This window comes from Muntiacus reevesi, chromosome 15 (assembly GCF_963930625.1).
Source record: "Muntiacus reevesi chromosome 15, mMunRee1.1, whole genome shotgun sequence".
NCBI lineage: Eukaryota > Metazoa > Chordata > Mammalia > Artiodactyla > Cervidae > Muntiacus > Muntiacus reevesi.
Genome location: NC_089263.1, coordinates 56418557 through 56433330, shown reverse-complemented (window position 1 = coordinate 56433330; position 14774 = coordinate 56418557). Strand labels below are relative to the sequence as shown.

At 46.8% G+C, this 14774-nt stretch overlaps 1 protein-coding gene across 5 annotated transcripts in view; it reads left to right on the top strand.

Annotated features, from left to right (window-relative positions):
- Positions 1-14774, top strand: part of CLMN (calmin) — a 124056-nt gene that overhangs the window by 89666 nt on the left and 19616 nt on the right. For all 5 annotated transcript variants that reach the window (XR_010659123.1, XM_065906470.1, XM_065906471.1 and 2 more), the window contains exons 5-9: positions 331-423; positions 1275-1465; positions 3489-3682; positions 6284-6366; positions 10906-12543. Coding sequence is in view for 4 of the 5 variants with exons in the window: in XM_065906470.1 (XP_065762542.1) it covers positions 331-423; positions 1275-1465; positions 3489-3682; positions 6284-6366; positions 10906-12543 (2199 nt within the window). In the remaining variant the exon portion in view is untranslated. The remainder of the gene's footprint in view (positions 1-330; positions 424-1274; positions 1466-3488; positions 3683-6283; positions 6367-10905; positions 12544-14774) is intronic.

Here is a 14774-nt window from a genome sequence, read left to right as displayed (position 1 = left end):
CTAGCTGTGTGTCCTGGGCACTTTCCATTGACCTCTCTGGAATTTCTTCACTTGAAATACAGAGATAATAGCAGAATCTGTGTTGTGGGGTTGTTGTGAAGGCAAACAGAGCTAATACTCTGAGAATAGTGTCTGTTAATGGGAAGCACTATGTACTGTTTATTAGACACACTTGTGTACGCTTCTGCATGTTGGGGTCCCTGAGAGGTGCCCTGTGGCATCACCAAACAGCACGGGTAAGAAAGAAACAGGTCCACAAGAGCATCAGGAAATAATGTGTTACAACCTATTTGGACCCTGTCTTTAAGCTCATACATTGCTTCTCTCCAGGTAAAGCTGGTTAGCATTGACGCAGCAGAAATAGCAGATGGCAACCCCTCTTTGGTTCTTGGGCTGATTTGGAACATAATCCTCTTCTTCCAGGTAAAATCACTTCTTTCCCATAACACACATCAGTCATCTCCGCCAATACAGGAGTGGGGTCCGGATCATGGGAGACAGTGAGATTTCACTTCTGACAGATTTTGCCTTTTCTCTTTCCTAGAAAAGAACCAAAGGAATCTTGGTTGCTAAAGATTTTGAGTCCCTGTGATTCTAAAAGTGATGTGAGCTCTGTTCTTCTCTTGGGACTTAAAGAATTAAATATTTACTTGGAGAAGTAGTTTTCTTCTAAACGGTCCCAAGAGCCAGGGAAATACTTCGAGCCAAAAACTGAACTAGTTAGAGTTACTCTCCTAACATGACAAGTGTTCATCAGAGACGATTAGAAAGCCTCTACAAAGACAGCTCTAGGAAGAGGCATGGGGATACCTTGCAGCCTTCACACCCTCAGCATCTGTCTGAAAATGCAGATTTTATAGAAGAGGGAGGGTGTCTGGGGCTGGAGTGTGAAGGGGTTATTTCAAGTTGTGCTCAAGTTATTTTCCCTGAGTAGGAGGGAGTAAGCTGACAATTCATCTTCTAAAATCCCCCTCTTTTGAAAGAGAAAATTATGGCTCACTATTTAATGGCCCTCCCAAGAGTAAAAATGATGTACACAGAGGTGGAGCCAGGTCAGGAGGCCCTCAGCAGCAGCTTCTGCCCAGAGCTAGACAGACTCCAGGAAGAGATGATTCTCCCTGCTATGAATCCGTGCATGCACCACAAGCCACACGAAACAGCCTGGCCATCATGAGTACTGACACCCAACCCTCAGGAAGTTCTGCGTGAGCTGATCCCTCCAGCCGGGGTCCAAGAGAGCCCATGCTGGGTCTGAAACGTCATTTTCCTTCCAGATTAAAGAGCTCACGGGCAACCTCAGCAGAAACTCTCCATCCTCCAGCCTGTCACCCGGCTCGGGGGGCACAGACTCAGACTCCTCCTTCCCACCCACACCCACCGCAGAGAGGAGCGCAGCAATCTCGGTGAAAGACCAGAGGAAAGCCATCAGGACGCTGTTGGCCTGGGTGCAGAGGAAAACGAGGAAGTAAGCCCCATGCCCTGCTCCCCAGCACCCCGCACTGCTACCAGGGAGAGGGAGAAGAGCAGAGGAAGGGGGCGTCACTGTTTACTCGGTTCTGTGTCCATTACATGCCTGGCACTTCACATAGACTCTCAGAGCAGGCAATTCTGTCCTTTCTGTGTCTGCACAAAACTGTACATGCTCAGTGTTTGGTTTGCAGGAAGCTGATGGGACAATTTGCATAGAAATCCAAGGGATCTTTACCACTTTAAATCCTTAAGTGGGGTTGGCCCTTGGATCCAAGTAACATGGACTTGTTTATTATTATGGGTTTCCCAGGTGGTGCTAGTGGTAAAGAATCCACCTTTCAATGCAGGAGACCATAAGAGATGCCGGTTTGATCCCTGCTTCAGAAAGATCCCTTGGAGGAGGGCATGGCAACCCACTCCGGTATTCATGCATAGAGAATCCCATGGACAGAGGACCCTGGCTGGCTACAGTCCATGGGGTCACAAGGAGTCGGACACAACTGAGCAGCTTAGCACGCTTATTATTAAGCTTCTGGGTATCTTTCAGGGTCTGTACCTACTTAAAAGCAAGTCACAAATCATGGCTGAAACCTATCAGAGTCAGGTCTGGCCCTTCCAACACTGAGACAGGTGAACTGGAACCAAATCCCTGGACTTGTGTTTAACCCCTGCCAGACTGGGAAGACCTGGTGCATCAGTTTCCTCTCTAAGCTGCACCTATAAGATGGTGACTTACTACTCACCCCCTTATGGGAGAGTTAGGGTTAAATGAAATAAACTCCATGAAAGCAGAGTACCAGCACTTCATAAGCACTTAGCATCAGATCCCATCTCCCCAGTATATGGAAATAAAAGGTGCCAGGAAAAATAAGAGATGGGAGGGAGGGTTAGATCTTGGGGGTTTTGATTAAGGGGTTGAACATGATAGAGTTGATTAACGTGAACAACCATTAAGTGTTGTGTTAAAATAAATAAACCAGAAGTGAGCTCACTGCCAGGAGTTAGGGTGACTGTAATGGAGAGGAAGGCTGTTTCAGGGGAGACAGTCTGTATGGCCACTGTGGCGGGGATCACAGGAGTGGGTGCTTGAGACAAAGTGTCCTGGCACTCCCGCCACACCCGTGACAGTGAAACCGATGAAATCCTAGTCCGTGGCTTGTAGCCCTGGCTTATCTGTGGCTTCTAGGCCTGGACCCACGTCGGTGTCTGGTTCTGATGGCACTCGCCTGTAACATAAGACGCTGTGCTGAGGGAGGCAGATGATGGATACCAAGGTCCCTTTGTACTGCTTTTGCAACTTCTTATGAATCTCCACAAATATCTAAACAAAAAGATATTTGTGTTTTTTTAAGAGCGTTCAGTAACCCCGGTAGGGAAACTGGCAGTGGGAAGAGGGGCTCTCAAGGAATGGAGTCTGAAGGAAATTAATACAGGATGGCCTCTCTTTGTCATTTTTTAAGTTGTAATTTTATTTCTATGAGTCATGACATTAGCTAGCACTTACTGAGTGGCTTCTGTGGGGCGCCTACATCACACATGGTCCACGTGGTCTGGCCACTCTGGGGGTGGATTCAACCTAACACTTCCCCGTGACCGCTCTGTTTTGTAAGTTTGAGGCTAAGAAGGTACGTGATCTGCCTAAGGCCACAGCGCTGGAAGCATGGAGGGGCAGCCAGGGTGTGAACTTGAACTTTCTGGCTCCATTTTATGACACGACACACCCATGTTTGCTGCATTTCAAAGATCACTGATAAAAGGAATCATGTGTTAAATGAAGGCTTTATGTATCTATCTGGGAGGGGGAGCTCAAGTTCCTGTTATGTCTCCTTGTGCGACATAACCTTCCTGTTGGGTTTGTCCGGAAATGGAAGCATGGAGGGGTCAGTGCAGCTGTCCTGAGACTCAGGGCCCGGGGCATCTAGTCCTCGCCAGGTCAGCAGCTCCCGGCCTCACTCGGAGGCCAGCGAGGCATCCCTGAGTCTGTTTACACGCCTGCCGCAGCTGCTGCTTCCCTTCAGGTATGGCGTGGCGGTGCAGGACTTTGCAGGCAGCTGGCGGAGCGGGCTGGCTTTCCTGGCTGTGATCAAGGCCATCGACCCCAGCCTGGTGGACATGAAGCAGGCGCTGGAAGACTCCATGCGGGAGAATCTGGAGAAGGCTTTCAGCATCGCTCATGATGCCCTTCACATCCCTAGGCTCCTGGAGCCAGAAGGTAGCGGCGCTTCTCTCTCTTTCTCTTTCTTCATAATTTGTTTTTAGCCTGTAACACCTTCTGTCCACATGGGAATTCTGGAGAATACAGAAACATCTAATGAAGTCATTTTTATATCTCCTGTATTCCTGCCACTGACATCATTTCCCCAGTGTTTTTCCTTATATCCAAATACAATTTTTTAACATAATTGGGATCATTCAGTGTATGTATGACTTTGTCTCTTCCTTTTTTTTTTTTCTTTAAGGATTTTAGAACTTTTATTTTATTGTGAAATATATTATGCATGTAGGAAAATGCATGAAACAAGCATACATTTTTGTGATTCTGTGATAATCACGTGTGAACATCTGCGTGGCTACCAACCAAGTTCACAGCCTGCAGCCTCCCGTGCTTCTTTCCATTACTACCCATTTTCTGTTTAATTGTCAAGACGTCTCATATCATTTTGATTTTTTTATGTTCCTCCTCTACTACTTTCTTTTGTATTAAACGAGCATTTCTACTTTTTTTTTTAAAAAGTTTTTGTAAAAATAAAACACCTTTATTTTGTACTGGTTAGCAAATAATTAACAAATAATATTGTGATAGTTTCAGCTGCAAAAGGGACTCAGCCATACATATACATGTATCCATTCTCCCCCAGACTCCGCTCCCATCCAGGGTACCACATAACGTGTATCTTCCTTTTTTTAACTTAAACATCTTAACTGTGACATAAGTATTTTGCATGCTGCTAGGATGTCTTCATTATTTGTTTTTATTGACTGCATAATGGTCCATCTAGTGGGCATACCAAAGTGTACTTAACTCTTTACCACTGGTGGATGTTGAGGTTGTTTTGGAATAGTCTTGTAAATAATGCTGCAATGGACATCTTATAAGATAAAGTTCAGTGTGCGTCTCAGATTATTTCCTCCAGGACCAGGTCCCATCTATGGAATGACGCAGCTAGAAAGTATACACCTTTTTGAGGCACTTGGTTATCTCTGTCAAACCATATTCCATGTAGGAAAGGCTTATTTAGGATTCTCTCTGGCAGTGTGTAAGGGTCTCAGCTCAGCAGACTCACTGATGGGATGGGCAGTGAACTGGCTGCTCACAGGGAAGGACTCGGACAGCAGGGAATAACAGAATCTTGGGTACAAGCAGTGTTGGATTCTCCATCCCAGCTTCTCTGCTCATCAGTCAAGTGTGAGGCTTCACTGCTCAAATCATCCTCCTTCCCTTAAAGGCCTTAAATTTCCTGACGTGTGAAATAAAGAGAAAAAACCCTCCCTGGTCTGTGGGATCTTTCACCGTGAAGCATCCCAAGATCCCATGTGAAAATTCTGTGTTCTTTTTGTGGTCATGTAAACTGGTTCAGCTCTTATGGAAAACTGCATGGAGAGCCCTCAAAAAATTAAAAAAGACAGTCATGCGGTCCAGCAAACTCTTGTTGTTCAGTCAATCAGTCGTGTCTGACTCTTTGCAGCCCCGTTGACTGCAGCACGCCAGGCCTCCCTGTCCCTCGCTGTCTCCCAGAGTTTGCCCAAGTTCGTATCCATTGAGTCATGGACATGACTATCCAACCGTCTCTTCCTCTATCATCCTCTTCTCCTCCTCCCCTCAATCTTCCCCAGCATCGGGGTCTTTTCCAGCGAGTAAGCTGTTTACATCAGGTGGCCAAAATATTGGCAAACCGTCTACTGATCATATGTTCAGAGGAAATTAAACTTAAAGGAAACAAGCTTGTAAATTCCCTGGTGGTCCAGTGGTTAAGACTTGGTGCTTTCCCTGCCATGGACCAGAGTTCAATCCCTGGTCAGGGAACTAAAATCCCATAAGCTGCACAGTGCAGCCAAGAAAAAAACCAGAAAACCCCCCAAACAAACAAAATAAACAAAATCAAAGGAACGGAAATTGCAGTCTTGAAGAAATATCTGCACACTAGTGTTCACTGCAGCATTATTCACAGTAGCCAAAGCATAGTAACCACCTAAGTGTCCATCAGTGGATGAATAGATAAAGAAAATGCCATCTATATACAATGAGATATCATTCAGCCACGAAAAGAAGAAAATTCTGCCGTTTGTAACAACACGAATGAACCTGGAGGACGTTATGCTGAAATAGGCCAGACACAGAAAAATAAATACTACATGATCTCATTGATATGTGGAAGCTAAAAAAGTGAAACTCACACAACCAGAGAGTATAATGGTGGTTACCAGGAGCTGGGGGTTGATAGTGGAGTGGAAAAAGTAGGAAACATACCAACTTTCATAAGTTCTGGCAAGTCTAACATAAATATAGTGACTATAGTCAATAACACTGTATTGTCTACTAGAAATTTGCCCAAAGAGTAGATCTTAAGTTTTCTCAACACATCAAAATAAGGTAACTGTGAAATGATGGATGTGTGAATTAACTCAATTGTGAGAATCATCTTGCAATATCTATGTATGTCAAATGATCATGTTGTACACCTTAAGTATATACAATTTTTATTTGTCAACTATACCTCGATAAAGCTGGAAAAATTTAAAAATTAAAAAAATGTAAAAATAAATAAAACCTGTGTTTTGCATGTCCTTCTAACTCCTGTGTTTCTCTTAACAGACATCATGGTTGACACACCAGATGAGCAGTCCATCGTGACTTACGTGGCTCAGTTTCTAGAACATTTCCCGGAGTTGGAAGCCGTATGTCTTGTTTTCCTTACCTATAATTCAGAAACTGTACATTTCCATCAGCTGACCATGGGATGAAGCTGGGGTTCGAGCTGTGTGGCAGCTGTAATAATTGAATCTCAATCTCATGTGCCTTGCCACATTTTAATTTCAAAATCATCGCTAACGTGTGCGCCATTAAAAAGCAGAATGGGAAGTCAGGCACACCTCTCACAAACCTCTCCCCATCCCAGACTTTTAAGATTAGAAGAGATGCCCGCTTGTCATATGAATCAGCTCCTTGATTTTCTAGATGTCAGATGGGACATTTTAGCAGTCTACCAGATTTTATCAGAGTGTGAAAAAATTTTAAAGACAATGGCCAAGCGCACGTTTTTAATTTTTAGAATCTGAGCATACTTGGTGACTGATTTTCTGGAGCAGAATCAGACCTTTTAGAAGTTGTCAAGACTCTGGTGAACCTCCAGCCAAATATGCCCAACAGTGACAACGGTCCTTTATTGGAAAATTACTTTATTGGAACACCCATGGCTGGCTCTGGGAAACTTAACGGTAAATGAGATGGATGAGGTTCGTGACCTTGTGTAGCTTTGTTCTAATAGAGAAAACAGGTGACAAGTCAACAAACACATTGTTGTTTCAGGTAGTTAGAAATACTAGGCTCCCCCCCCCCCCACCAAAATATCATACAGAACTAATACTCACAGGAGGGACAGGCCGCTCTTTTAGCTGGAGGCTTGTCAGGTCAGCATCCTGTATGTCTCTGGGCTGACTGCCACTCCTGGAATCCCACTTGACTCTGTATCATTTTCATTTTGTAGAAGAGAAAGTCTGTGCTCAAAGAGGCTAACAGACCTCTCCAGGGTTGCCCAGCTGCCCAGCGCAGAGCTGGGGTTTGATCTCAGTTCTTTTCCAAAGCTCAGGCATTTAGATTTCTTACAACATATGCCTAAAACTAAGACCTCATTTTGCCCAACTCAGAAGAGCCAGGCTGGATTCTTTCCAGGCTTCCTATGTGTGTGATTCCCATCTGTTTCTGGACCACAGATCACTTTCCAGGGTGCTTTAGAAGCAGCATTCCATGGGCTGGAATGTCAGTTCTGCCCCTTGAAGCTTGGTGACCTTGAGCTATTTACTTAATCTCTCTGATACATGTCTGTATGAGATGCCATCTGTAAACTAGAAATATGACCCACATTTTCAGGGTTATGTGATGAGTAAAGAGATATTGTAAAGTCCTGTGCTTGGGACAACAGTTGATGCTCAGAAAATGGTGGTAATGTCATTCTTTAATTTAATCTTCATTATGAAATTCGGAAATACTAGGGACCAGGGCTTTTATTAGCCCTGAACTCTTCAGCCTAGGCAGAGTTTGAAAGCAACTAAAATTTATGATATGTGTGTGAGTCAAAGTCATAGCTTGGATTCAGCAAATCTGACACTCGGATCTCCCCAGGGCTGGGGCCAGAGACTGGGGCTGGGGAAGGAGGGGTCAAGCAAGATAGAACATGGTGAAAGTCCCCCTTACCCACACAGCACAGGGCATCCCCTCAGAACAGTCCATTTGCATCCGTAGGGGATACAGAGGCATCCCAGCTGATCTAGATTCCTGTTGAACCATTGTTTTTTTAAGTTTCATAATTCAGCTGACTGTAGTACACTTTAATAAATATTCATTAAGCCCTGGTCATGTGCCAGACACTGTGCCTGGCTTTATGCCCTGACATATGGTTTATTTGGGTAAATGTACCATATGCATTTGAAAAAATGTGTCTTGTACAGTGAAAGCATCAACAGTCCAATTAAGTTGAGTTGGTTAATATGCTGTTCTAATATTCCAGAGACATCCCCAATTTTTTTTTGCTTTTCCTACCAATGAATGTGAGGGAGAAAAGTTAAGTCTCTGACTTATGATTGTGACTTTATTGTTCTTCTTAGTTCTGTCAAATTTTGCTTTGTGTGTGTGGAAGCTATGCCATAAATGCATATACATTAAGGATTGTTGTGTCTTTTTGATGAGGCCATCATTTTATTTTTGTTTCATTTCACCATGGAGTAAATTTGATAGGAATATAGGAACTATCATAAGTGAGTATTTGTGTGATTTATCATTTTCTATTAATATCTTTCTCCTTTCAGTGTACGCGTGCTTATATTTAAAGCATGTTTTTTATAAAAATACTGTACTGTTGGGTCTTCTTTTTTATCCATTTTGACAAGAATTATTAGTGTTTCACTTTATTAGTGTATTTTTGCCCGTATACATAGATGTAAGCTACCATCTTACTGTTGTTTTCCACTGGTCCTGTCTGTTCTATGCTGGTTTGTTCTTCCTCTCTCATTTTTTTTTGGATTGTTCAATTGTTTTTTGGTTTCCATTTCACCTCCTCTGTTGGCTTTTTAGCCACATCTGTTTGTTTTATCTTTTTAGTAGTTTTCCTAGGGATTATAATACTCATCTTGAACATACCTCAGTCTACCTTGGATTACTATTAGCTAACTTTGATTTTTTAATTTGGCTGCGTCAGGATCTTCACTGCGTCATGGGGGATCCTTTGTTGTGGTGCACGGACTCCAGTGGTGATGTGCAGGCTCAGTAGTTGTGGCACACGGGCCCCAGAGCACACTGGCTCTCTAGCTGTGGCTTGCACGCTTAGCTGGCCCTCAGCTTGTGGGATCTTAGTTGCCTAACATTGCCTACGTTTCCAGGGATTAAACTCACACCCCCTGCATTGCAAGGCAGATTCTTAACCTCTGGATCCCCAGAGAAGTCCCTCATTGTGCATTTTATATATTTGTATATGTTTGTATGTATATGCAGCTGTTTTGATCCCACTCACTTTTCTTCTCCCTTCCTTTTGCTATTATTGTCATTTGCTTTGCTTCTGTATATTTTAATTCCCCATGGTTTGCTATTATCTTTTCTTTAAGCTGGAGACTTTTTAAGAAAACTTTTAAGATTGTTTTATATCGGTCATAGATTTACCATTTTAAGTACTTCTCATTCCCCTATTCCAGATCTAGACTTTCATCTGTGATCATTTCCTTTTAGCCTGAAGAATGACCTTTGTGTTTCTTGTAGCGTAGATTAAACAGTTGTCTTACAGTCTTTATGCTAATTCTAACCCTGGGTCTTTGGGTCTGCTTCTAATGACTCATGTTTCTCTTGATTATGGATCTGTTTGTTTGCTTCTTTGTATCTTAAAATTTTTAATTTTATGCCATATCTGGTATGTGATGAGGTACATGATATACATGATATTTCTCCCACCCCCACCCCCGGAGAATGTAACCCTTTCCCAAACAAGGACCTATGACCAGAAGCTGACCATTTTGACCTTCTCAGAACTTGATAAGGACTCTGTTGCAGTTTTATTTAATTTCAGCCCTCTGGTTTCAACTAGTTTTAGAATGAGGTCAATCCACTCTCCCCACCAGTACATTGGGAGCCAAGCACTGCAAAACCGCCAAGATTGCTCTCTACTTTCAGCCCTGCTCTCAGCTACATCTTTTTTAAAAATTGAAATATAATTGCTTTACAATGTTGTGTTAATTTCCTCTATACAGCAAAGTGATTCAGTTATATATGTATATGGACCTCTGTACATACACATCCTTTAAATTCTTTGCCATTATGGTTTATTACAAGACACTATAGTTCCCTATATTAAGTGCTATAAAGTAGATCCTGTTGCTTATCCATTTTATATATAGTAGTTTGTATCTGGTAATCCTAAATTCCTAATTTATCCCTCCCTCGCTTTCCTCTCTGGAAACCATGAGTTTGTTTTCTGTGACTGTGGGTCTGTTTCTGTTTTGTAAATAAGCCCATTTATGTAACACTTGAGATTACACATATAAGTGGCATCATATGGTATTTGTCTTTCTCTGCCTTTGCTTAATATGATGATGTCTAGGTCCATTCATGTTGCTGCAAATAGCATTATGTCATCTGTCTTTATGGCTGAGTAGTATTCCATTGTACTGTACAATGGAATGTACCACGTCCTCTTTATCCATTCATCTGTCTGTGGACACTTAGGTTGCTTCTGTGTCTTGGCTTCTGTCAATAGTTCAGCTGCACCGTGCTTAGCAGGAGTCCCTGTGGGGGAAAACTAGTATATGAAGGGAAGTGGTTTTTCCTGTTTGAGGCCCTTCCAGATTCAATCTCTCACACCAGCCCAACAGTCATAAAGATTTAGCTGCTCTTTCCTTATCTTAGGTGGGTTCACTTATTAGTCCGTACCCAGACCAGGTGATGGCCCACAGCTATGAGGTCGCCGACGATCTCCTCTCTTAGAAAGGGCCCGTCCTTCTCCAGAGTTCAGTTCATTGAGATGTCTTTGCAGCCATAGCTTCGAAAACGACCTTCTCTTTAACTTATCTGACGGTTTCACATTTCAGCAGGAACAGTAGTCATTTGCCCATCTGCAGCGATATCAGAACCCTTCCATTCATTCTGAAGTGCTGGTTTGTGGTTGTGTTTTGAGAGGGGACTCTGCGTGGCACTTAGACACTGCTCACTTCATGGTGCCCTGTGTTTCTTGGCAGGAGGATTTTGTGGATTCCGACAAAGAAGCCCCTATCGAATCCACCTTCGTTCGCATCAAAGAAACCCCTTCGGAACAGGAGAGTGCTGTCTTCCTTCTGACCGAGGACGGGGAGCGAGCCTACACCGTCAACCACGAGGCCAGCCACCCGCCTCCCTCCAAAGTCTTCGTCTGTGACAAGCCTGAGGATGCGGAGGAACCCTGCCTGGGTGGCGTGTCCAGCCAGGAGCTGGTGGACAGCTCCTCCGAGTTCATGAACCAGATCATCGAGCAGGTTCTCCAAGGGATCCCCAGGAAGCTCAACAGCACCAGTGATCCGGCTACAGAATCTTCCATCCTATCATCCCGAAAGGACAGCCAGAGGTCCAACTCTCTGCCAATCAAGAAGACGGTGCACTTTGAGGCCGACACCTACAAGGATGCCTCCTGCAGTCAGGACCCTTTCTACAGCGTGGACCTGCACTTCGAAGGGAGCCCTGGAGAGACCAAGGAGTCGTCCAAGCAGGATGAACAGGTCTTGGTGGCTGACGTTGCTGAAGAAACACCAAAACAGGAGGCGCCGGACATCCTGGAAGAAGCAGCCTCCGACAAGGTCCCTGATGACATGTCCTCAGTGGATGGTGAGATCAGTCATCCTCCCACTTCCCAGACATCTCCCCCCTGGAAGGGGGCATCGGAGAGGGCATCCAGCCCTGGGGACGAAGGCCATCTCCCCTCACCGCTGGGAGAGAACACCGTTATGGCCAATGCCTTGGAGATCAAGGTGAAGCTGCTGATGGTAGAAGCGATGGATAAAGAAGACTATTTTGAAGCTATACCATTAAAAGCCTCAAAGTTTAAGAGCGACCTCATCGATTTTGCCTCCACCAGCCAGGCTTTCAATGAGGTTCCTTCGCCTCATGAGAAAAAACCTGCAGAGGAGGAGGTGTCGGAGGATCACCCTGAGAGAGTGGGCAAACGGAGAGGAAAATCCGCCCACAAGAAGACAGATTCGGATGAGGCCCCAGTGAAGCTCGACCAACCTGACCCTCACAAGGATCCTGGAGACCAAGACCAAGGCTATTCTTTGGCCCCCGAGGAGACCCCGGTGGATAAAAAGCCAGAGGTGTATGAGAAGGCCAAGCGCAAGTCCTTCCGACGCCGCCGTCGGGGAGAGGAGGAAGGGGAAGCCGAATGCCTCCGGGGACTCGGGGGAGAATTGCCTTCCAACCCACCGAGCAGCAGCGTCAGCTTGGAGACCCTCCACAGCCCCAGCGAGGAGGGCCTGGACTTCAAGCCGTCTCCCCCGCTCTCCAAGATTTCCGTCATCCCTCATGACCTCTTCTACTACCCACACTACGAGGTGCCCCTGGCGGCGGTTTTGGAGGCTTACGCAGAAGGCTCGGAGGATTTGAAAAATGAAGAGATGGACCTGGAAGAACCGGAGGGCTATCTGCTGGACCTGGGGGCCAGGGAGGATGAGGCTGAGGAGGCCGAGGCCTCCCAGAGCAACTTCAGCTTCTCTGGGCTGGGCGAGGACCTCCCCCAGGCCAACATCACAGAGGATGCCAGTCCTGCCTCGGAACCCTCTCCCTCACCCTCGCCTGAGGACCACCAGCAAAGGGAGGCCAAAGATAGCATCCCTGTGCAGGGCCATCAGGTATGTGACTATGGAGTTGGGAACCCTGGGTGGGGAATTCTGTGCTTCTCCCAAACTCCCTCTGTGTGTGCGTGCTAAGTTGCTTCAGTCGGGTCCGACCCTGTGTGACCCTATGGACTGTAGCCCGCCAGGCTCCTCTGTCTGTGGGATTCTCCAGGCAAGAATACTGGAGTGGGTTGCCATTTCCTTCTCCTAAACCCCGCTTCTTCCTCTATAAAACGGAGGAACGCAGCTTCCCGCACGGGCATCCCAGGTCCAGAATTTAGGGAGAAATTTACTCCAGGCTCAGGCAAGGGCAGGGTGAGCGCCTGACAGGGACACTGGTCCAGTTTGGCACCCTGGGCACCTTGCTGGCCTCCCCGTAGTCCTGGCCCTGCCCACAGGCTGCCCGGGAGATCAGTTGAGGTCATGCCTGGGGGGTGGGGGCGTTCCAGCATCGCGATAGCAGCCATCCTTTTCAGTAGTAATCACAGCTCTGCCTCCTGCACTGAGTCGGCTGCAGACCCTCCTCCTCCAGCAGCCGGCAAAACCAAGCCAGACCTCACCCTGGACCCCAGCCTTGATGTTGCAAGGCCTGTTATCTGTTTGGCACGATAGTTTGGCTCCTGCGGTTAGAAGTGGGTTGTATAAACAGGGCCGGGGGGGACACTCACGTCTGAGCTGGAGCAGCCGATCACATGCTGTCTGCCACCTCGAGTCCGCCTTCACGTGGCCCAGCAGCTCTAGAGGGGCCGCCAGAGTGAGCGGTGAGAGGGTGCAGGGGACCCTTCTCCCCCTGCCCCTCCAGACACAGCTGCCTCTCCCCCGCCTCCCAGACACGCCTTTGCCTCCAGGCTTTGCTGGGGTTGCTCCCCTATTTGGAGGCCTTTGCCTACCACCTACCACCTGTGTGTGTGTGTGTGTGTATGTGTGTATGTGTTCGCATGCTCAGTTGCTCAGTCATGTTGGACTCTTTTTGAGTCTCATGGGTCGTGATTTTCTCTCCCAGTAAAGAGGGATCATTTGTGTATTCATCTCTGGGCTCCAGAGGCCAGCCCGACAGGGCCTGCAAAGCCACAGTCAAGGTGCACTTAATGGCAAGTTGGGGTGTTCTGTGAGGACAGGTAAATTAAACCCTGAGATGATGGAGAGTCGAGACAGGATCCAGTGAGGGCTCAGAGGTGCTTGGAGCAGCAAGAAAGCCTTGCCCTCTGGGGAGGCTGCAGAGGGGGAATCTGAGTAACTTTAAAACACGGTTAGGGGGTTTCCCTGTTGGCTCAGCGGTAAAGAACCTGCCTGCAACGCAGGAGATCCAGATTTGATCCCTGGGTCAGGAAGATCTCCTGGAGGAGGGCACACAACCCACCCCAATATTCCTGCCTGGAGAATGCCATGGACAGGGAAGAGCCTGGTGGGCTACAGTCCATAGGGTGGCACAGAGTCGAACACGACTGAAGTGAATGAGCACGCGCGCACGCAGAAGACATTTAGGGGACTCTCCCGGTGGTCCAGCGGCTGGAACTCCAAGCTCCCAGTGCAAGGGGCCCGGTTTCCATCCCTGGTCAGGAAACTAGATCCCACATGCCGCAACTAAGTGTTCGTACGGTGCAACTAAAGATCTCGCGTTCCACAGCTAAGGCCCAGAGCAGCCAAATCAATGAATTTATTAATTTTTAAAAACGAGACATTTAGGGTTTAGATGGGCCAGAAGTGATAGTGTTATTTGTGGCTTTGCCAACTCCAGACCGTGGAGGAGAGTCCCTGCCTGAGCGCTGGAGGCGGAACAGGGTTCTCTGGCCCTGACGGCGTAGAAGCCAAGCATGGCCAGACCTCCTTGGGGCCAAGTGCCCACTCTCAGCCTTTGGCTGGAGGAGAGGGTTGGGTGGCTCCATAGGTGTCAGTGACTGGTCTGCCACCTTAGGGAGAGGAGCCCAGTCCTGCCTTCCTGCCTCTCCTCGTCTGTCTGCTGTCTGTCAGAGCAGGCTCGTCCTGAGGGAGACCCCAAAAATCCCACGGGGTAGGAAATGCCCCTCAGTAGATCTCCGGATCCCCAGGTTGGGGATGACAACAGCAACTGGGATGATTCTCTGAACCATTAGAGGCCGCACATTGCTTTTAGAGCAAAAGAAAGGGGACCAGGTGGGTGGTGGGAAGAGGGCCTGAGTTGCCTCTCTGCCCCTCAGGGTGACTTAAAACAGCTAATGAAGGGACGTCTCTGGTGGCCCAGTAGTTAAGAATCTGAGCTTCCAGTG